This window comes from Lasioglossum baleicum, chromosome 7 (genome assembly GCF_051020765.1).
Source record: "Lasioglossum baleicum chromosome 7, iyLasBale1, whole genome shotgun sequence".
Taxonomy (NCBI): domain Eukaryota; kingdom Metazoa; phylum Arthropoda; class Insecta; order Hymenoptera; family Halictidae; genus Lasioglossum; species Lasioglossum baleicum.
In genome coordinates, this window is record NC_134935.1 from 5,661,697 (window position 1) to 5,683,635 (window position 21,939).

The 21,939-nt window shown below is 41.8% G+C and overlaps 2 protein-coding genes across 10 annotated transcripts in view; one reads left to right on the forward strand and one right to left on the reverse strand.

Annotated features, from left to right (window-relative positions):
* Cah1 (carbonic anhydrase 1) overlaps positions 1–11,035 on the forward strand; it is a 48,653-nt gene extending 37,618 nt beyond the window's left edge. Inside the window, exons 6-7 of the mRNA XM_076427843.1 lie at positions 503–681; positions 1,655–11,035. Coding sequence (XP_076283958.1) covers positions 503–681; positions 1,655–1,723 — 248 coding nt within the window. The 3' untranslated portion in view covers positions 1,724–11,035. The remainder of the gene's footprint in view (positions 1–502; positions 682–1,654) is intronic.
* Positions 7,934–21,939, reverse strand: part of LOC143210714 (uncharacterized) — an 88,725-nt gene continuing 74,719 nt past the window's right edge. For 6 of the 9 annotated variants that reach the window (XM_076427834.1, XM_076427837.1, XM_076427835.1 and 3 more), the window contains 10 exons: positions 19,666–19,791; positions 18,608–18,949; positions 17,876–17,965; positions 16,608–17,063; positions 15,151–15,701; positions 14,869–15,064; positions 14,260–14,421; positions 13,954–14,190; positions 12,881–13,760; positions 7,934–12,321 (listed from right to left, as the gene is read on the reverse strand). In XM_076427834.1, coding sequence (XP_076283949.1) covers positions 12,098–12,321; positions 12,881–13,760; positions 13,954–14,190; positions 14,260–14,421; positions 14,869–15,064; positions 15,151–15,701; positions 16,608–17,063; positions 17,876–17,965; positions 18,608–18,949; positions 19,666–19,791 — 3,264 coding nt within the window. In that variant the 3' untranslated portion in view covers positions 7,934–12,097. The remainder of the gene's footprint in view (positions 12,322–12,880; positions 13,761–13,953; positions 14,191–14,259; positions 14,422–14,868; positions 15,065–15,150; positions 15,702–16,607; positions 17,064–17,875; positions 17,966–18,607; positions 18,950–19,665; positions 19,792–21,939) is intronic. The other 3 variants (XM_076427840.1, XM_076427841.1, XM_076427842.1) reach the window with 3 other exon arrangements.

Below are 21,939 nucleotides of genomic sequence, written 5' to 3' on the forward strand. Positions count from 1 at the left end.
CGAAGACTGGTTGTTATCGTAAAAACGCCATCGTAAGATTTTCATTCAAGCACGGTTGGTCAGAGACCGGCGAACGCGTTATCGGTGTGTAAACAAATTTACGTCTCGGCAACGAGGAAAACGAAACGAGGAGAGAGAAAGTTGCCGAAGCCGCGCAATATTTTCCAGCCGGTCGTAACATTTAGTTCTCAACTCGAAGATTGCCTACGTTCTCGCAGCAGAAGAATGACGTTAGATGCTTATAAAGGTCGCCGCGGTTAACTATATTCCAGTGCATTAGGTTGATCAAGTTACATAATTTTTCTCCTCGGTTTTGCCCCGTTAATAAATTAGCGGCCGGCTTGCACGTGTCCAAGGCAAGAAGCTCGTTAGCCCGTCACGCGATTTCGCTTTCCGTCGTTCGCCTTCCATAATTTATTGCGTCGAGGATCTTGACCCTCGGTCAAATTCGCCGGTGACATTTGCTTCGAAATCATCAGCCAATTTGTTCGTGCATATACAGACGACAACGGCTATTGGACGTATCTGGGCTCGCTGACCACGCCCCCTTGCAACGAGAGCGTCACCTGGATCCTGTTCAAGAAGTGTCTCGAAGTGTCGCATCATCAGCTCAATATCTTCCGTAATCTGCGGAAGTTCCCGCGCGGAGAGGAGTGTCCCTGCCACGAGAATCACGGAGTGGTGAGTATATTTACCGTCTTCCATAGTGAAGATCGGTTCGGGTAACCGCTCAAGGTCACCGGGACTGCCACCACCATGCTTTCAGTTGCGGCCACCGTATCAAAGCAGTACAAACCGTTCAAGAAAGTCATTGATCATTCCATTTTCTAAGTATATATTTTTTACAATGAGTTAATACATTGTTATGCATGTACAGGGTGTCTCGAAATTGTTGTACATCCTTGAAAGGGATGATTTACAAAAATGATCCTTTATGAAAATGATGTCCGTGACTGTGTTGAGTAGTTATGAATGAAGAACACAGACCAGGGACGGGCATTTTTGTCTCGAAACAATTGACCATCCTTGGAAGGGATGATTTACGAAAATGATCTCTGTGGCTGTCTTGAGGAGTTATGAATGAAGAACACAGACCAGGGACGGGCAATTTTGTCTCGAAACAATCGAACATCCCTGAAAGGGATGATTTACAAAAATAATCTCTGTGGCTGTCTTGAGGAGTTATGAATGAAGAAGACAGACCAGGGATGTCCCACCAGCATCACCAAGTCGCCAAAACGTGAAGACGTTCCTGGATTGAATTGACAGTTTGTGAGATAACTTTTTTCAAGGTCGCTGCATTCAAATAATGCAAGGCAGTACAACATTTTCGGGACACCCTGCATATGTGGGGTGAGATAGGTGGCTGTTCTTTCTTTCTTGATCCACAAGAACGTCCTAAGAACATAAGATTCAGAAAATGGACGTTCTCGTGCAAAATTGACGTACTGCCAGTGCCTTGGGGATGTTCGAAATGGACGTTCGGACATGAACTGGGTATCTGGGCTGTGTCGCGGGTAGTTAGCCCGGCCGTGTCCGATCGTTGTTTCGTCTTCGTTATTTTTAGCGATGGCGTGGCGGTCCCTAGTGAATTTCAAATCGGCGGAATCACGGCCCGGTTTCCTAATTCCGGCGACTCTACTCTTGGTTCCAGGTAATCAACAATTTCCGTCCGCCGTTGCCGTTGGGGAATCGCGTGTTGCGCGAGTGTGGCAGCTTCTGAGTGCCGTCTCCCGGTTCCCGAGCGGTCGTTTGCACATTCTGGGCTGTTCTGCGGCCTGTGTCGGCCGCCAGGAACTCGGAATCAGTCGATGCCAGTCGAAACTCGCCCGGAAGGAAGCTCGTACCAAGACTCCTTCGCTCGTCACCTTCTTCCTCCAGTGTGTACCCTTTTAATCGATGGATCGTCCCACCCTGTGCAATAGATCGTCAAGTAAAAACGTGGCGAGAGCCGGCTCCCTTTGCCCCGGTGCCTAAAACCCTGGACGACCGTTCGCCGACGCGCGTGCATTCCGTCGCTTCGAGTACAAAGTGCAATTAACCATAGTTCAGACCAGAGGATTACTTCTTCGCTTCAACGTAAATAGAGACTAGATTTTAGCCGGAGAACCTGTGTCGGAGCACCGCCATGGACCGCTACAGATCGAACCGAGAACGTGCCTACACACAGCAGCGCCTAATCGGCTATAGCCATCCCGGTCCCATTCGCTGCCACTCCCCCCCCCCCCACTATTCCTTGAAACTGGTTTCACGGATTGGGCCTGCGCTCCCATCACCGCTTTCCTGCGGTTTCCCCGTTTAACTCGGTGTTTGTTTAACCTGGAATCGCCCACAGTGTGGTAGTCCACCAAGAAATGTTAATCCTCGTTGGCTTTATTCGGATTTTCCACTGAAAAAATAAATATTTATAAAGTTATTTAATATTTCTGCATGCAATCAGTGACGTATATTAAAATTACCTTACTTGACTATGTTCAATCGGAGTCGCTGCTATTTAATAGAAGCTAGATTGCGACAATGTCCACCACACTGTGCGGCGACGTAAAAGATGAAGCGCTCTGAAACGTAAGAAAATGCAAGAAAAAGTCGGAGTGTTCCGTGGGTGGCTTTTTCCAAAAATCGCTCGACGGTTCTCGTTGAGAATAATGTTTGAATGAATCGACGTGTTTTATACAATTTGAAGTTCGAACTCTGAATTGCTCGCAACAAATGTTACACGGAGAAACAAGAATGTTTCTGCTGTTTTTTCATCTTTTACAACAATCTTCTTCGAAGAACCAAGGGCACAGAAATCGTATCGCTGACCACGTAACTGGAAGACGCACGAACTCGCAATGCTAAAAGAAGAAGAAAAAAAATGAAAATTCCGAGTACAAATCATTGCCGGCGAACATGTTTACGACGTGAGGTTGTCGTTTCCAGTTACGAAAGCGAGCTCGCTCTTAATTTATTTCCATCGTTCTTCGGATAGACCATTCGTTTTTCTTGTCACGTAAAAGCGACCGACCCGATCCGTGAAATCGAACATTCGAATTAGTAGAGAAGATTCATATTGTGTTTGTAGTAGCGTAAGAAAAGGTGGAGTCAACGGTGAAGAGACTGCTCCGAATCGTGTACCGTGTAACGTTAACATAAGCAGGATATACATTGAAATTTTTGTAGGAAACATTTTAAAGATGTATGCGTGTCTCTTCAATCGAAACAGAGAAGATCCGTCCATTATCGGCTGACCTTTTCGAAGGAACAAGGAAACCTTCCAACGAGAAACGAGTGTCGTTCAATATTGTTATAACGTTCATGTATAGGTATTATTTATGTATATGTATACATAAATATACACACACACATATGTATTTGCTAATACGTGTTATTTGCGACACTTCGCGAGGTTGTCGGACGACGGAGATTATTTCTGATACATTTTTTTAGATAAGGGTATTAACATATTAGTTTCTATACATTAAAATTTTAAAATTGGCGACAAGTTTTTTTATTTAATTAGTTAAAATTGGAGTGACAAATATAAATTTTAGATTATTTCTAGATAAGGGTATTAATACAGGGTGTCCCAAAATTCGTGAAAATCCCGAAAGTGGGTGGTTCCTGAGACCATTTCAAGCGACATTTTCCGTGTTTTTCGTTAGTAACTACTAAACAAAGCCGCGGATAACATTTTTGCAAAGGAAAATGTCGCTTGAAATGGTCTCAGGAACCACCCCCTTCGGGATTTTCACGAATTTTGGGACACCCTGTATATTAGTTAATTAAAATTAGAGTGACAAATATGAATTTATATTTAGCTCCTTGCAATTGATGCTCAAAAGAGTGTTCATTGCTTTCCGACACTAAAATTATTAGGGTAAAAATATGAATTTATATTTAGCTCCTTGCAATTGTTGCTCAAACTTTGGAGTCTAGTTATTTTACTACTATTCCATTACTGCTTCATTTGTACTAGAAAACTATTTTCACCCTTCAAAAGAAAGGCGCTTTATTCTATCTCCTGGTAAGGATCGCTCAATTTTCTCCGCGAAAAAGCTACTCCGTTTCTCTTTGAAAGAGCTGATCTATTCTTCCGCGAGCTTGGTTTTTTATATGAAATATTCACGCCGTTCCGACAAACCTCTTGAAAGAGTCGTCGACAAATCGTGCACGCCAGTGTGCCTTCTGAATTCGTCGTCATATCTGTCAATGGTCCAATGTAGACGAGTTGGAACAACGTGCGAAGCAACCCGTTGCAATCATCGAATGTTCCAACGATGATGATTCCCGTCACGAACGAGCATCTAGTTTCCTTTGCATATTACGATTGTTATTTAACGCGTCCGACTTCGTCTCGTTCAGACTCGAGTCGATTCGTTGACCGAATGCTTTTCAACACGAAGACGCCTACGACTTCTCTTTGTTTCGAATCGTATTTTATAGCTCGTGAGTTTGCTAAATGTTATTTGAATCGTTGTATACTACGTCTACTCTTGTCGACGGATTTATAGATGTGTAAATGTTTGAGGAGCGACGATCGATCTCGATTGATTTTTAAACGAAGTTGAACGGACAGTTCTTGCACTATTTCTAAAGGAATACAGATCTGTTTCGCCAACTGGATTATCATCAATCGATCTCGAATTCTTACGTGCCCATAATTACGAAAGTGTTCAAAGTCATATATTTTTCGTTTCGAGATTTTTAAAGGATTACATTTGAATAAGAAATATTTTTATATTATGTGACACTTTAATTTCGAATTTTATCGGTCTTAATTAATGAATGTTTATTATGAATGTGAAATTTCGCGTGAATCTTGTGCGAAAATGTTGTTTTTAAAGTGGGAATTGACTTGGATCATTTTCAAAGTTAACTGAATTACTCGAAGCAATAAAAAACTGAGTTTTATTCGAAACAAAAATTTTAATGAAATGATTAATTCTTTTTTTTAACTTTTACTTAGACCATTTTCATAATTATGGGCACATATGTCTTAGTTTTGAAACGATCGCATCCGAAAAGTGTCGGACAAAGCCTCACTTATCTCCGCCCTTTTCTGCATTGATGCTCAAGTGAAATCCAACGAGAGGAATTTCCGATGAACGTAGGTAATAATGGACGAGAGATTACGCAGCAAAAATTCGTTGTAACCGAGGAGCTCCCGTAAAAGTTACCAAAACCGGACCCCATTTACATCTTGTTTGACCCGGTTCCGACTGAAGTGGACTCGCGTGACCGTAAAGGCCCTTCGTCGTATCAGAACACCGAGAGTGTCAGTTTTTAATACGACCAGTTTAAACGCGTGCTCAAACTTCATGCTCACGTCTCATCCTCTCGAACTTCCCCCTTTCTCCGCTAAAATTTGTATTCGACACTTTAGATGTATTGTATTTGACAGACAAGCGACTTCGGGCGCCATTGTAGCGCTCGTTTTTAGCGTCTAACGGCGATTTTGAAACGGGGTTTCTGTGTATTTATTGTTGAACACGTGATAAGCAATCTGTATTTGTATTTCGTAGCATCGACTGTGATAAGAGAAAGAATATGTTATGAATAATAAAGTGGAGACGAAAAAATCACGGTCATTCAATGAGAACCTTCTTCAATTCTGTAAGTATTACCAGACTGCGGGTTTTATGATCATTTCTTTCGATGAGAACCTTCTGCAATTCTGTAATTATTGCCAGACTTTATGCGGATTTTACGATGATTTATTTTATGCACGATAAAAATCAGTGGGAGAAATACGAAACTGGGAAGACATCGAACCAAAAGTTAAGTATGCTGCGTTGTTATCGACTTGTTAAAATTATTAAAAGAAGGCATACTGTTCGCAGAATTCTGTTTACAGAACGCATGGTCGATCAGTATGTAATTACACACCTACCACGAGTAAAGCGCCACTCAGAAATGTTCGTATATTTAGCGTCCTGCCATTCAGGCACGTCTGGTTTCTACCGTTAACGCAATGGTATGAGAGTCCTCTTGAAAACCGGTCAGAGTGGACGGTGCACCCTCGGATTCCTGATTGCGTCGCAGATACCTGCGTGCGCTGAATGAACTACATTTTAGCCTGACGAAAACCTCTTTTAATGGAACTAGCATATCCAATCACGTCAGAGTTCCCGACTATACTTTGAATAATTTTTCATTTTTCATGTACAGGGTCTATCTACACCTCGGGGTGAATCTACACCTCTGAATCGGTGGACATTTGTAAAGTAAACTTGCCGCAAAATTGTTTATAACAAAGAAAATTGTTGTCAAAGTTTGTTTTTACATCTATACCTTCTACTCGTCGAGAAGAGAAAAAGTTTGAAAGAAACCACATATTGCAAACAAATAGCTTTTGAGATATAAGCTGTTAAAGTTCTTGCAAAATTTGATTGTGTAGAATTATACGTATAGACAAATGCCTACTACTACAGTCCACCCGACCGTGTCGATGAGACAGAACATAATCGTGTGCGTGCCTCGAGCAAACGAAATTTAAAGGGACAGTCGTCTCTAGGCCCGTACCAAGTGATCGTCTCCCTGCCCATTCGAATCATTTGAAGTTCGAGTTGCAAAATATGAAAAAATACCTTATATCCATTGTTACACATAAGAATATGAATCCTACATTATAAGTATAGTCAAGTATAGGTACTTACCAATTTTTCAGAATCTTCTGTTCCCCCGTCGGATTAAGTGCCATTTTCGCCACACTTCTACACAATCACTGGACACTGTACAACACACTTTTCGAAATTGTGACAGCGAACGGGAAGAAGTTACTCCGACCGCGGTGAAAATAGTAATGCGGTTGTCACCTCGGTTTTTAATGAATGGTTAAGGGTGGGAAAGGTTGCGTGTTTGTTAATTGGGCAGGGGTATATCGGAATGGCCTTAGGTTGAGAAGTGGGGAAACCGTCAAAGAAATTCCTTTTGGCATTGTTTACGGTCATCAATGACGTGTGATTTATAAGGGTAGTGCGCTCGTCGCTTCGATGGGTCTGACGCACGTGTTGTCGATTCGCATGCGTTTTTTGCTTGCTATAACGTCCTTTACAGGTATATCGCCTAATCCGCTGAAGGAACGGTGAGGTACGGTAACATTTTATAAGACAGGATAAAAATTCTTATAACAATGGATGGTATTCTTTCACATTTTGCAACTTCAAATTTATGATTCGAATGGACACGGTGACGATTACTTTTTTCATCACTATTTGTTTGCGACTTGTGGCGTCTTTCTTTAAAAAACAATTTTAACAACAATTTTCTTTGTTATAAAGAATTTTGCGAGAAGTTTCTCTTACAAATGTCCAGCGACCCGGAGGTGTAGATTCTCCCTACGACGGACGGCCATTACTTTTTATACACCCTGTACATACTAAAATGAAACACAGACGTCAATTTAAAAAATGACTTCTCGTATGTAAAAATTGAAGATATGCATGCAATGCAATGCACTGTGAAGAGACAATTTATAAACTGAATATTCTGTGTATGTACTTACGTAAAGGCTTTTAAGTAGGTATCTTGAAGTTCAAAATACCTGTAATATCTACAACCTAATTACGTCAAGAGGATACTTCTGTGAAAGAACCGATTTCTTTTGTTGTTGTTGTTTTTACGTAAAATGAAATTTCAGGAATAACCCGCACAATACATGAAAATTTTTAATGTTCTCTTCTGGAAAACGACAAAGAATCCCTTTCGAAAGATGCTCCCGTTTCTCTTTACATTTCGAACATTTTACCCGTTCTTATGCACTATTTTGTAAAAATGTCTTCCGGCTTTCAAAACATCTGAAATAATTCCGGGACACCTAATCAAGTCTCTACTTTAGTACTGTCGTCGATAAAATAAATAAAATTCGAAGAAAGATGAGGATCCCCTTCTTTCCCCTTGACAGGGCTGAAAAGTGAAATTTGTGTCTGCACATAAACGCAACACAAGGCGATTATCCTAAAATGGCTTTATTATTAACTCCTTAACTTTACACATGTTTAATATGTAGTACTTGTCAAGAGATATCTGTATACGTGTGTTATTAATTCAGTATTTCGTTCCGTTGGTCGTCGACGCCGGCGACGAGACGCTCGACGGCGTCGACGAGCCGGAAACGTTTATTGGTTTAGCGACGAGCTCCCACCTTTTATCCGGTCCCACAGAGCTGCGCTACAGCGGACAAAAATAATTTGAAAATCCCAGTCAGTTATGTGTGGTTCTTATTGTATACAAGAAATTCCTATACACGACACCATATTAGTGAATCCTCCATCCTTGGATCGTGGAACTTCATCCCCCTTCGTTTTACTCGAATACATCCCTTCATTCTCCCTCTCTTTCTCTCTCTCTCTCTCTTGTAATTAGTTTTTCCTTTCGTTCTCCTTTGTACAAAATACTTTCGAATCGCTCCGAAGATTAAAAAAAAACAACACTGTGTTCCCCACCCCCGGCAACCATCTCTAAAGAAATTCGTTCCCTCTAACCCCTCCTTTTCTCCACTCTCGCGTGTTCCTAATCTTATTAATTATCGTACACGTTATATCATACACAGGTCGTCGTATCCTTGCATTTTTCCACGTTCCTCGTCACAGTTAACACAATTGCAGCGTTTGAGAGCAACGCGATTTTAAAGAGCGATGATATGGATTAGAAGCATGATATGAGGTGTCCTTGCTTATCGCAGCGCGCGCTTATCGGCGCAGGGATCGGCCCTGATTCGTTTCCGCCAGGTAAAAGTCAGAGATTGGTCGACTGCGAGTCGAGCTGCTTGTGTAAAAAAAGGTACGCTCAGTTGGTGGCTCGAGCGCAGCCGACATCTCTGTTCGCAGCGTGACCGTTCGAATTTCCTCGCGGAAGAGATACGCTAAAAATGGTATACAAAAATAGAAAATATTCCGAGGCTCCTCTACTCGCCGAACCGGCAGGGTGAAGCGTGACGATTATGCTCATCGAGCGAACCAGGAAACATAAGTACACGGACCGTTTCAATCGCAGAATCAATGTAAATAAGACGCTGAAATTGATTAAGTGAAAATTGTAAATTTTTCGAGAAGTACCATGTAAGTACGTAGAGCGCAGTTGTATCATAATTAGACTGCGGATTTGGACATGTTCAAAATATTTAAGGACATCGATGTATCAGTTTCAGCTTGATTGGATGATTAAAAGAAGAATCGAATTTTTGTTCGGCTCCTGTGTCCAGCGATCAATGCAGACATTTTTTATTTTGCATGAAGATCCGCAGTGATCTGATTTTTATCGATATGAAACTGATGAAGTTTGAGGACTTGTACCCTAAAAATATGCCACTCGTGAAGCGAACAGGGTTTCGTTTGTCCGTAATTAATTTTGAAAAGGGATGATACGTGAAGAAAACGATGATCGAACGTTTCGTCACGCCTCACCGCGCAACTTCTCCCAGGTGAACGTAACGCTTTCAATTCATATGATCGTGTTCTCTTCCGTTCGGCTCCCTCTGCGATAAACAAGTCGCGATGAAAAAGGATTCCAGTAGTCGCGTAAATATACTTAAACCTTCTACATTACAAAGACGTGAATTAATAGTAATATATATTATATTGTAATTTAGCTTGCATACGAAACATCCGTTTATCATTCTACATACACAATTAATCATCGTCATCATCATCAGCATCAGCATATCATCATTCACACGAGTTTATATAGGAGTTACCCCAAATTTGCAGATTCGTCAACTACCTGTTCCTCGCGAAGCGGATGTGAACGGAGCCTTCAAATTCGAGGTGCAAGATATATTTTCATTTGCTCTTTTTTCCATCTTCTCCATTCGAAAGCGAAAAAACCCTCCCTGCCCCCACAGATTTATCGTTTCTATTTTCTGTCGTCCCGCCATCTCGTGTTTTCCCTTCTTCTCAAAAAAATATCAGGAAACTATCGAGGTATGTTAAGAAACGGCGTGCATACCCGTATCGAGCCCAGAAAACATACTTCCACATTCGAATTACATAAGAAGGACCTTTGCGAACAGAGCGGTTCGGAGAGATTATACAAAATCATGTTATAAAACCGTGTAGAATATGTGTGCGCCCCGCGCAAAAAGGATTACAGCTCGCGCTTCATGTACACCTTATCAATTAAATGGGTTCTTGTTAATCTTTTATCCGCCTCCTAGCCCCTCTGTTTTGTTCCTCGCTTTCTCCTCTACCCCCCTCTCCTCTTTTGTTTCGTTCTTTTTTTCTCTTTCTTTTAAATAAGTATCTTTTGGCTTGGTAACTATGCGAAGTTTAAATTAATTAAACATGACAACTCTCTTCCGCGAACAGGCTGAAATCAGAGATCGTGGTTCTGCGTTTAAATACACGTCCATTATCATTTTCATTTATAGAATTTTTAGAACTTTGACATCAATTTCTGTATCGAGACTATAGTTTTACAGATTCCGTGGTTGTTCGTGCAACAATAAATATAAACATCATTTTTACGAATTCAAATGCAGTTTGTGTATTTAAACACACGCGAAACAGGGATCTCTAGTTGAAACACAGCGTTCAATTTCTGCCGATTCGTTTACAGAAGGCTCTTAGAAAAACGACAGCCGAATAGAAAATTCTTGCTGGCAATAGCCACGAGTTGTTACAAAAAAATAAGATTGTGCGTAAAAATTAAAAAAGAAACGAACAGAAAGCAATCCTGCCTCCGCGTCTTCCTCTCTCTCGCTCTCTCTCTCTTTCTCTCTGTACAAGTGTGCAGTAAAAAGAAACGGAATATAAGATGAGAAGAAATTAAATGCTGTAACACGGGTCTGGCAGCGTATGAACAACATTGACCTAAGTGACTGCAGACTCTCTATCGAACGACAATTAGGTAATATACATATTTATATATATATTTGTTATCGTTAGTTTTTCATTTTTTCATTCTGCATGGCCTACAGTGCCAATGGAAGCATTTTTTTCTTGCTGTCACTCTGCAATGGCATCGCGCGAACAGATATAGTCGATTAAGTTTTCTTCTTTTTTTTTCCTCGTTTTCTACCCCCCGTTTTCTCTCTCTTATCTTTTCTTTCATAAAATCCTCAGTTTCTCTTTCTCTTTCTAACACGTTAATCTCTTTAAACGAAAAACCGATCGTCGGATGCTTCAGTTTCGATCGAACTCCGTTCTTCGGCATCGATCTTGTCATCTAAGCGGTGAGAAAGAAAAAGAAAACTGCGTCACCCGACAACCAATCGATTCTCTTTCTCCCTTTCTTTCGTTTTCTTTCCTCTCTCTCTCTTCATCTTTAATCATCCTGGCAGTGTTTACACGTTGTAGGTACGTTGTACGATGAGAAGATTCGTTAAGTCGATAGTCATTGATACTTGGAGACCGTATAACAGTTTAAGTAACCGCGTGAATGCTGTCCGATCGGCAGCATTCACAGCACGATACTCTTATTGCTTACAAAAATGGCACTGATTACTGAAATATTGAACGAGTATCGTTGCTGCCCCCGAAAGTAGTGAACAACCTCGCCGTAATCGATGTCTGTTCTATCCAGTAAAACCTAAAATCTAAATTCGCTTAATCCCGGAGTCGGAGCAGTGAATCCTTCGTCTCGTCTACGGTTTGAATTCGTTACGAAAGGCAACGCGTGATTTGTATCCCATACTCCCTAGAAAAATTTCCCGTGAAATATCGACGGTTCGGTGAAGTACATCGGTTTTGAAAAGAACAACGAAAACGGTAAATATACATATATCAAAATTAAAAAAAAAAGAAGAAAAACATACATCGAGGACCCAGTCGAGTCTCCGTTAAATACAGCGACGATCGAGCGTGTCTCTGCATATGTATATGTGTGTTCGTGTGTATGCGTTGTATACATTATTACGATAAATGTAAGTAAAAAGTGCACGCGCGATATTCTTTTTTTTTTGTTTCTCGCCAACGAATGTCCCTACGTGGACCGGATCGTTTACCGGACGAACGAAAAAGCTTTACAAATTGCTGTATACGTTCAGAGATCCACAACCGTCGACGTCACCGGCAGTCTGAGGTTTCTTCTGATAATTATTTTGGTTTTGCGTGTGTATTGGGGAGTCTCCGAGCATCGCTAGCATATACTTGCGCGTGGGGGAGTGGACTGTATTTTGTTAGGGGGGCACGTATGGGGGCGGTTTTCTGTACGTGGGGGTCGGCTTCGGCCGGTTTTGACGATTAGTATCGCGGTTCGTGGCGAATGGCGGCGGTGGTTGATAAGGCTCCTCCGAATTCTCTTTTGGTAACATAGGCACGTCCGCTCCGTCCTCTGTTTTCTGGTACTCCGGCGGCGGCAGGGGCGGTTTCTCTTCCTTTAGAATCACCGGCGACTTGTTACCTGTCACACATACGAAATCAACATTAATAACAGTCCATTTAAACGCTGCATTAAATAATAACCCACTTGTAACCGATGTAGAAGTTCTTACAATTATGAACTAGATGCTTTCGAAGAGATCTTGGTCGTGGTTTACGATTCTTTTGCCATGATCATAGTTGTATTGTGAAATGTGAGTATACTTGCATTTACAATGGACAGTGAACAAGGTACGTTACCAAAAAAAGGTTTTTACATGTAAAATATGAAGATTCATCGCTTCAATGTGGACGATGGTCGATGAAAACAGCATGTGTGGAATATTTCTCAAAGAACTAGCTCGCGACTAACAAGAAATATTTGACACGTATTTTTTTATAGCTCCCGATATTTATCTAGTAAGATCATTTCACTTAAACTGGACAATAAACAAAGAAAGTCACTGAAGCGAAAGTTTTCAAGACCTGCTGACATTGATACGTAAGAAAGCTTCCAATTCGTCGGAAGGACATATAGTTGTCGCGAAGAACAGAAGTTTGGACACAAATGGGTTAACAGAAATCAATCGAAGTCAACATACTGTATTTACCTGGATCAGGTTTCTCGTCCAGCTCGTCCTGGAAGATCACAGGGATTCCCTTGCTGCGGAAGCTCTGTCTTTCGTCGTCCTGTTCGCTGACGCTCATTTTCCCGCTTCTCCTTCGTCTGTACAATACGCAGGCAATGATACCAGCTAGGATGAGCATTGCTGCGATGATGATAGCAGGCAGAACGAACGTAATGAGGTAGTCATCGTGGAACGTTCCAACCGAGGTGGAATCGTCGATTGGTGGAACATAGTTATCCGGCGAATGAACGTCAGTTAGTTCACCAAGACAGATCCCCATGGGAATCACCGTAATTTGTTTTACGGGGAACTTAGAGCCCATCACTTCTAGGACTTCGTCGGTCACAGATCGACGATCGTTGTCGCTCTTGACCAGCACTGATCGTAATCTGCTCACCTCGTCGTGGGCGCAATACGAAGTGGGAAGAGTTCTGTTGTGCCATGTGATCACTGTGCTTCCGTTAGATATACTATGCAAGGAAATGGAACTGGTATCTCTGTCTTGATACAGGTCGCGCAACTTCTCGATGAAGTTACGCTTCTGTAGAGCAGAGTGCGCGAACGAGTCGTACGGGATGTCCAAGGTCATCGAGAACTCCACCGTTTGATGCATCATCGGGGCCGGGTGGACCACTACCACCAGGCCATCTGTGGTACTAGCGTCATCCTTGTCGGTAACGACTAGCTGGTACTCTTTGCGTCCTACGTCACTGCGCATCGGAACACCATAAAACTCTTGATTCTTGCTGTCGAACTGCAACCACTCGTGGGCTGGTATAGGCGTGCGCCCGATAGTCAGCAGAGACATTCGCAGGTTTCGGGCGGAACCGTCTTCGAGATCGTAGAAGGTGTCCTGGAAGAATTATCGTTTTAATCTACGTCCTTTAGATTGAGGCGAATATTATTGTGGAAAATTCTAACACGAACAAACATGCTTTAGACTACTTTTTATCGGGCATTCTCATGAATTTCTTCTGCTAAAATGTTTTTTGAATATTTCATTAAAGAGACACATTTTATAGAACATTTTAAAACGATGAACTTACTTCTGGCACTTTGAACACGAGCAGTTGACCAACAGTAGCATTGACAAGATCCACTTGATTTCTGGACATGGGTGGGAAGTTCGACTTAGGCTCTTGGGTGGAAACTTTAGGCGGCTGCGGTTGGTTCATGTCTTCGCACTGGCCAATACCTTGATGCACCACTCGTTTCACTCTGATTTCAGGGAGCAGCACGTTTCTCAGCGCAGCGCTGGGATCGCCGTTCTTATCAACGAGGACCTGAACAGGAAATACATTATCAGAATTAGTTCGTTCATGTTTTCATTATAATAAGAACAAGATGCTTACATTTAACAGATCATTGATGTACTCTCTGGGGCAGTCGCTGCTTCTTGGCAGGCTGTCGTTCGTCCAGGTGAAGGTAGCTTGATCGTTGAGGATGTCAACCAATCGAACAGTGATATGTCTGGTGTCGCTGTCGCCGTACAGCTCAGCTATACTTCGAATCACCTGAAATCGGACGTGATAATTAGACTGCGGATTTCATGCACTTATGACAAAAATGGGCACGTACAATTTAAAGCAGTGGACTTATTAAAAAGATTTAAGAACACCAGTGTATTAGTTTCGCCTTAATAAGATAATTGAAAGAAGGAAGAAAGTTTGATTTGGCTCCTATGTCTTGCAATCAATGCAAACATTTTTTATTTTGATAATTTCTATTTGAGATAATTGTTTTGAGACGACATTTCAAATTTATGGTATTTGAAATAATTTCAAACTTTCGCTATGAATGACTAAAATTACTTTGGCTGCTATAGTGATTATTTATTAGGTCGTTCGGAAAGTAATTTCGTTTGTCGTGTAGAGAAATTCTGGTGTATTTTGACTGGTGTCAAAAAGTGATGTACAATAGATATCACAACAGCCGAAACCAAACTGTTTAAACAAACATACCTTCAGCTCCCAATCCACTTCAGTAGGGAATTCCGTGCGTTTATCGATCCTAAGATAGATACTGAATTCGTGATTAACGCTGCGACTCAATTTGTGTTGTTGCACGTGAATGTCCAAACGATCAGTCACGTTCAGTCCCTCGCTGTCTGAAGCAACCAGATCGTAGGTCCAAGTGGAGATGTCATTCTCCAGTGGTCTAAAAACGGTACAGTTTAAGAAGCAATCAACAAAAAACTCAGAAGTTCTCTGTTAAGAATTCTTCGAAGAAAAAGAACCACTTACAATCCATAGACCTCCTGAGTTTTCGGATTGAACTGCAGCCAGTGCAACCTCTTCAATGGCGCACCCTGAAGGTACAGGCTCAGTCTTAAGTTTCTGGTATCACCATCTTCTAAATCAGTGAACGTATTGGGTGGTATAATGTAGCTCAACGGTTTGCCAGCAGTCACTGGAATCTTCTTCAATCTCCTATCCTGCCTGGGTGGGAAGTTGTGCTGAGCGTATTCTATGGTTTCCGTATTAACTCTGGGTGGTTCGGTAGTAGCTCTGGTCGTCGCTGGCGTGGTAGGTGTAGTCGTAGATGGGGTAGTGGTTGTAGTAGTAGTAGTGCTAGTAGTTGTCGGTGCCATGGTAGTAGTTGTTGTAGTGGTTGTGGTGTCTGGCGGTATTCGTACTTCTGTTGTCGTCGTTGTTGGTGGTGTGGTAGTGTTTGTAACCATTGGTAACAGAGTACTGGCTGGGGTGGTAGTGGATGTGACGATGCTAGCGGGTACTGTGCTCGGTGCTAGGAATACGGTCTGTCTCGTCGAAGACTCTGACGGTTGCTCCGTTGGCTGGAGGCAGAAAGAAGACATCTTAGAAATGGGAATATATGTTGAATATATCGATGGACACCGATATGGGAATTGTGATCTATACGGCAGCAAGAATTCAAGGTCACAAGGATGCACCAAGAATCGTGTGTCCTGTCGCTTCTCCTCCTTATTTCGGAATATTCTTTCTTTGGAGGAATTCATTTGTACGGTAGGCTGTTTGCGAACAGATTGCGGATAGTTTTGGGATTGCGAACCTTTTAATATTTTATAATATAATACTCTGCAGTTGTCTCATTTAATCCTACAGACAGTCCTCTTACTCCTGTGTTAGGTCGTTCCAGTGTCGCCAGGTCGCCAGCAATCGAGGGGAATCAAGTACCCCCTCTCTGATGACCAGTCCAGTCCACTGTCGCCAGATGAGCGCCGCGCACGCGCAACGTGTCACATATTACTATACTCTGGTCATCGGAGAGGGGGTACCTTGTATTCCCCTCGAGTGCTGGTTTGGTCACTTTCTGACGACACTGGGTCGTACACGTAAGAATCTTTTGAAAAAAATGTTTTCATTGATTCAATCTTGCTATTCTGTACAAAACACAGTGCAATTCGTTCACTTCCATTTTTCTCATAGACCCGCCGCCGCGCTGTTAGCAAGATAAACGCTAGGCAGCGCTGACACCGAGCATGATCTCGAGATCTGTCCAGAAATTCGGAACGCACCGAGACGAACAACGAAAGGAAGCACGCGTACGGAAGAAGCAGAAGCTCGGCGCACGATTCTTCGCTAAGTCTACGTGGATGGTTTCGGGATTCGCGACGACATCTAACCGGTTGGCGAAGCGAGAGACTCGTCGTAATCGCGGCTATAATGGCGGCAGCATGGACTATAATACAAATGAGAAGCTGGAAGCATTGAAGCATTACCTCCTCCGTGGTGACATTAACAGTACCACCGTTGAGATCCGTGTCCGTTTTCTCTATGGTGGTCGTAGCGGTTCCGCTCGTGCTAGAATGTGGGATTACCGAGGGTAGGATTGTGGTTTCTGGGTTAATGGGAGACGAGGTGTTCACGGATTCGTTCTCCGATCGCCTGACGTTCTCCGTGGTCGTCTCGATGGTGGTCGTTTCCGGTCTCGACGATTCGGTGGTCGTTGGAACAGTAGTTGGTACCATGATGCTAGCTGTTGTTGTATCTGCTGTTGTTGTACTCGTTGTTGTGCTAGTTGTACTACTAATTGCCGTCGTCGGTGGTTGTTGGGTGGTTGTAGTTGGGGTTGTTGTTGTTGAGGTAGTCGTCGTGGTGGTTGATGTTGTTGTTGTGGTGGTACTTGTTGTCGGGGTTGTTGATGATGGTGGTGATGTGAGGTCAGTGGTTGTTGTCTGCGAAATCGTTAGTAGATGCGTTGTACGGCACGAAAAACTTGGTTAGTTACAATAATGATAGGTGAGAGAGCGAAGTGGAGGAAGATACGATATAATCGGTGGTAGTGGTGGTAAGTCAGTGGCAGTAAGTGATAGTTAGGAGTATAGAATGGTAGTACAGTAATCCTGCGATCTATCTGTTCCTTGATATTTTTATAATACTATACAGATCAACCACTACCGATGGTCGGTAGGTTTAGTGTTAAGGATATTAGATTAAACCTGGTGTTAAACTACTAAATACGTCCCACAGAAAAATAATGAAAAACAAAAAGAAGTTTTGTAATTGAATTTGGTAGTCGTTCTCGGCAACCGAAGCAGCTCGAGCTTCTTGGGGTAGGTGAACTGGCTTAGTTAGATCGCAAAGCTCCGTCGCGCTTACTTAGATCGCGGGATTACTGTCTATATATGTATCATATATATTTGGTCTCTCGGACTTTCGTTTTTTTTCTATAAGGTAGAGAGGGAGGGCGCGTCCGCCTGCCTCTCTCTTCTATACATCGATCGATATTGTGCCGTCTAAAACGGCGCGGAAAACACAACAACAGGCCGGCATTAAAACACGCAGTACCCACAGCTAGGACACTAAGTATCCGAAGCGCAACGATTCCCTCAAAGCGATTGGCGGTGGCGAGAATGGAAGGACAGAAATGAGAACTTTCGACGAAAGCCGGTTATCGCTAGACGATCGCGTGAATCTCCTGTATTCACGAACACGATGTAACCGATGTGACGACGCACACCGTTTCAATTCTTGCCGCGATACTTACAGTGTCGATCTCCGCCAAGCTTCTGTTCGACGCGCTACCCAACGTGTTCGGCTGGTTCACCGATGTTATCACGTCGTCGATGTCTTTGCTCTAAACGAACAAATGTTACATGTTATTCTTCGGTAATATTTCACCGCGTTTGACACGAACTAACATCGATTACTCGTTATTCTAAAAAGTCATGTATTTCTTGTGTCCAGATATTCGAAGGAAAAGGATATCAACACTAAATGAATACCATATAATTGGAGTGCGGATGTTTATGCATTTATGGCTAATTTTATATATAATTTAGTACGATTTTTATTCGTTTTAGACCCACAAATGCTGTTTCCACGAAGAATAGGATTTTATTCCATTCCACTTTCTTCAAATTTGTCTATAAAAATTGGGAGTTACATAAACATCCGTAGTCTACATTCAATGTTGAAATAACAAGCACTATCTAACGGTTCATTGTTCACAATATCGTGAAAATTACATTGAATTGATTCAGTTTCAAATAATGTGATACTCTTCTTTTTTCAATTTTGACTTGGACTACTTTATGTGTACTGTACAATCTGTATTTAAAGAATTACTCGAAATCTGTTGACATAAGCAGGCAAGAACGATCGATTTTATGAAAAATTAGTGTCTGTTCAAGAACTAGCTTCTCAACGGTAGGACAGTAAAGGGGTTAATATTCAGTTTGAACGATTTCCAGTGTTTCTTCTCGGTAAAGACACTTACATTCCAGTCAATGCCCTCCTCGCCATGGTGGTGCCTGTGAGGATGTTCTGTATCCGGCACGATAGTCGGCTGTAGATGCAAGTCATCACCGTCATCACCCTTCTCGTCGTATTCCTCGTCGTATTCCTCATCGTAGTTGTTTTCGTCATAGCCATCGTCTGGATCATAGTCTCCGGAGCCGGTTTCCCTTCGGTTCCTCAATAAGGAACTCGATTCTGTTTTCACGCGCCACATCAGCACCGGAAGCTGCATCACCTCCGCCAATGTGCCGTCCTTCGCTTGCTTACGCAATCGTCTCACCAAATCCGTCTGATGGCTCCATAAGTGGCCGTCGCAGCCGACCTGATCAGAAATTCAATCAATATTTCGAGTCGAACTTTTATTCAACTAAAATGGCAGTACTTCCTGTACGTCAAATAGATTCAAGGACCATCTCGAACCGATCCAACCGGCAAGGACCATCAACGTTACGAATTTAAACGGTGCTCAATCGAAACAGTCTAGATTTTGATTATTCAATCAGTTCGCCTTTTCAAAGTTTCTATATTCAATGTTTGTATACAGTGGGTTTACAAAACTTTTTAAAAACCAATGACTTTTTCAAAATTGGACTGAAACAGCTTGAGCTATTCTGAGACGTTAGAAGGATTAGTTTACTAGCTAATGTGTGAATAATTTTTTTGAAAATTGGTATTGGTCGCAATTGCGAAGGAAAAAGTAAAGATCAGGATTTTGCAATTTTTTATCGTGCTATCATTTCGAATCATTTATTGTGCTATCGTTTCGAAGTAAATATTGCGGATGATTCGCGTTCAAGCAGTGGATGGAATTATCAATGATATAAACGAATCGTATATTTAACAAAACGTATTAGATGTATTAAATAAATGTTCAATCAACGACTGACCAATTTTTCTGAGCAAGACCGCTTCCTCATTTCTTTATCTCGTTCAACCGAATTCACTTTATGCATTTTTCATTCTCACCAGACACACTCACTCAGACAATTCAGTACGTATTATACATACAGGCACGTCAGAAGATGTTTAGGCACTCACCTGCCACTGTATCGCGGTAAGGTGTTTCTCTTTACGGTGTTTCACGTTCCCAGGCCCGCTCAAGATCACCGTAGAATCCGCGTTCGGATTTTCCTTGAAATTTTGCGGATGCATCGAAAACGCGCTCTGAAATAATCAACGCAAATGGATTAGCTTGCAATCGGGGTACGAGCCACGTTTTCTAACGCGTAGGGAAGCGACCGGGGAATGCACCGGAGCCCGCTAGCCGGTTTCGATCAAGTCGACCACTCTAATAACGCGGAAAATAGATTTTCCATCGCAGCGGTCGGAGGATGGGGAAAAAATTTCGAGCGACGTAATTCAATCAATTCGTCCGAAGAAATTAGATTTACCTAACCGACTGAATTATTCGAGTGAAACGAACCCTTCGATACGATTTTCACGAGCTTTGATTGAAAGGTACGACAGGCACTTGCACTCGATCGAAGTTTCCGTGATAAACGGTGGAGAGAAAATCAGGCAACCGGAAGAGGTTATTCTGAAAAGAATGGAGTCCTTTGAATTTCAGTTGAACAAATGTGGAGCTTCTATTCCATTATTGAATAGGAAGAACTGAGCGAGTAATGAAATATTTGCTAGCGAATATAATTCCTGTTGGTCCTTCTGAAGTGAATAAAAAGTGAATCCAAGTGATCAAATAATAGAAGGATTTAAATGAATTTTTGATTTACAGTACATGTAGCAAGTCGTCTTCAATACTTGAATACCGGTACGCGAACTGCAATAATTATTGTAGCTGATATCGAATATGCTCGAGTATCTACATTTAATCCAACAAAATCCGATTCCGAATATAGAATCCCTCTTTCGTTAAAGATAATATGGAAAATTAAACCGAAACCTGGCAAAATCAAATGGTATTTTAAGAATAAGGAAGAACGGCCAGGAACGTTGTTTTTCTTTCGCCTCGATCGCAGCGAAATTGTTCCGGCTAATTAACAACGCTCCGCGGAGGGCTTTAATTGGGGAACATGAGGAATTGTTGAAGCATCCTAATTCCGCGTGCGCACGAAGTTACGGTGCCTCTGCGAAGAAGAATATTTGATAAAGTTCTTCCCAGGGCGAATGCGAGTTTCTTTATGAGACGGAACTTTTACGATGCTGCGAGATGCAAGGGGGTTGCAAGGGGTGACTGGGGGAGAGAGAGACGGTGAGGAAGGTGCATCGCGGACTCGACATAATGCGGGAAATTTTCAACTTGAAACGTATACCGGCCGCGCGCGCGGAACTTCTTTTCGTTCTAGCGGGCATAAATTGGACGCCTTTGAGACCCAGCATTTTTCACTCCGCCGGGAGAATTCTTAATTAATTTAATCGCGGCACAGGGCAAGAAGGAAACGCGCTACTCTCAGCATCCCACGCCGCGCGGTGTCTCATTGACATGCGAGGCTTTCTGCTCCGGCGCGAACCTTTACACACCTTTACATCGTAAACAGACGAGCAAAAAGCTTTTTCTATTATAGCGCGTATCAGAACATTAGACAAACCCTATTATTTCTACAAAAACGTACCCTCTGATGAGTCTTTGATTGATACAGTAAGGAGCATAACTGCTGATTCCATGCACTTTAAATCAGAATAAGTTTTATATGCATGGACCAAACGACTTCGATTTCTCTGTGAGGCTAGAATAATTAGTTTAGTAAATGACGTCTAATAAATAAGTTAGAAAAATGCATTTGGTCGGAATTGTGAATAACAATACTAAAAATTGATTTTTACAACTTTCTCAGCAGGCCCAATAACGAAAATTTAAAAAATGTGTTTTGTCAACTGGTATACATTATATACGCTCTGAAAATTTCATTGAAATTGGTTAATTGGTTTACGAATTATACGATCAAAAATGGTAAAACTTGCCACTTTATGGTACACTACAAATTACCACTTTTGATCGTTTATAATTCGCAAACCAATTAACGAATTCCAATGAAATTTTCAGAGCGTATATAATGTATACCAGTTGACAAAACAGATTTTTTAAATTTTCGTTATTGGGCCTGCTGAGAAAGTTGTAAAAATCAATTTTTAGTATTGTTTTTCACGATTCCGTCCAAATGCATTTTTTCAACATATTTTTTTACACATCATTTACTAAACTAATTCTTCTAGCCTTACAGAGAAATTGAAGTCGTTTGGTCCATTCATAAAAAAGTTGTTTTGATTTGAAGTGTGTGGAATCAGTTATACTCCTTACTGTATACATATATTAATGATCGATCATATTTTATTTACTTCTCTTCCGTTTTCGTT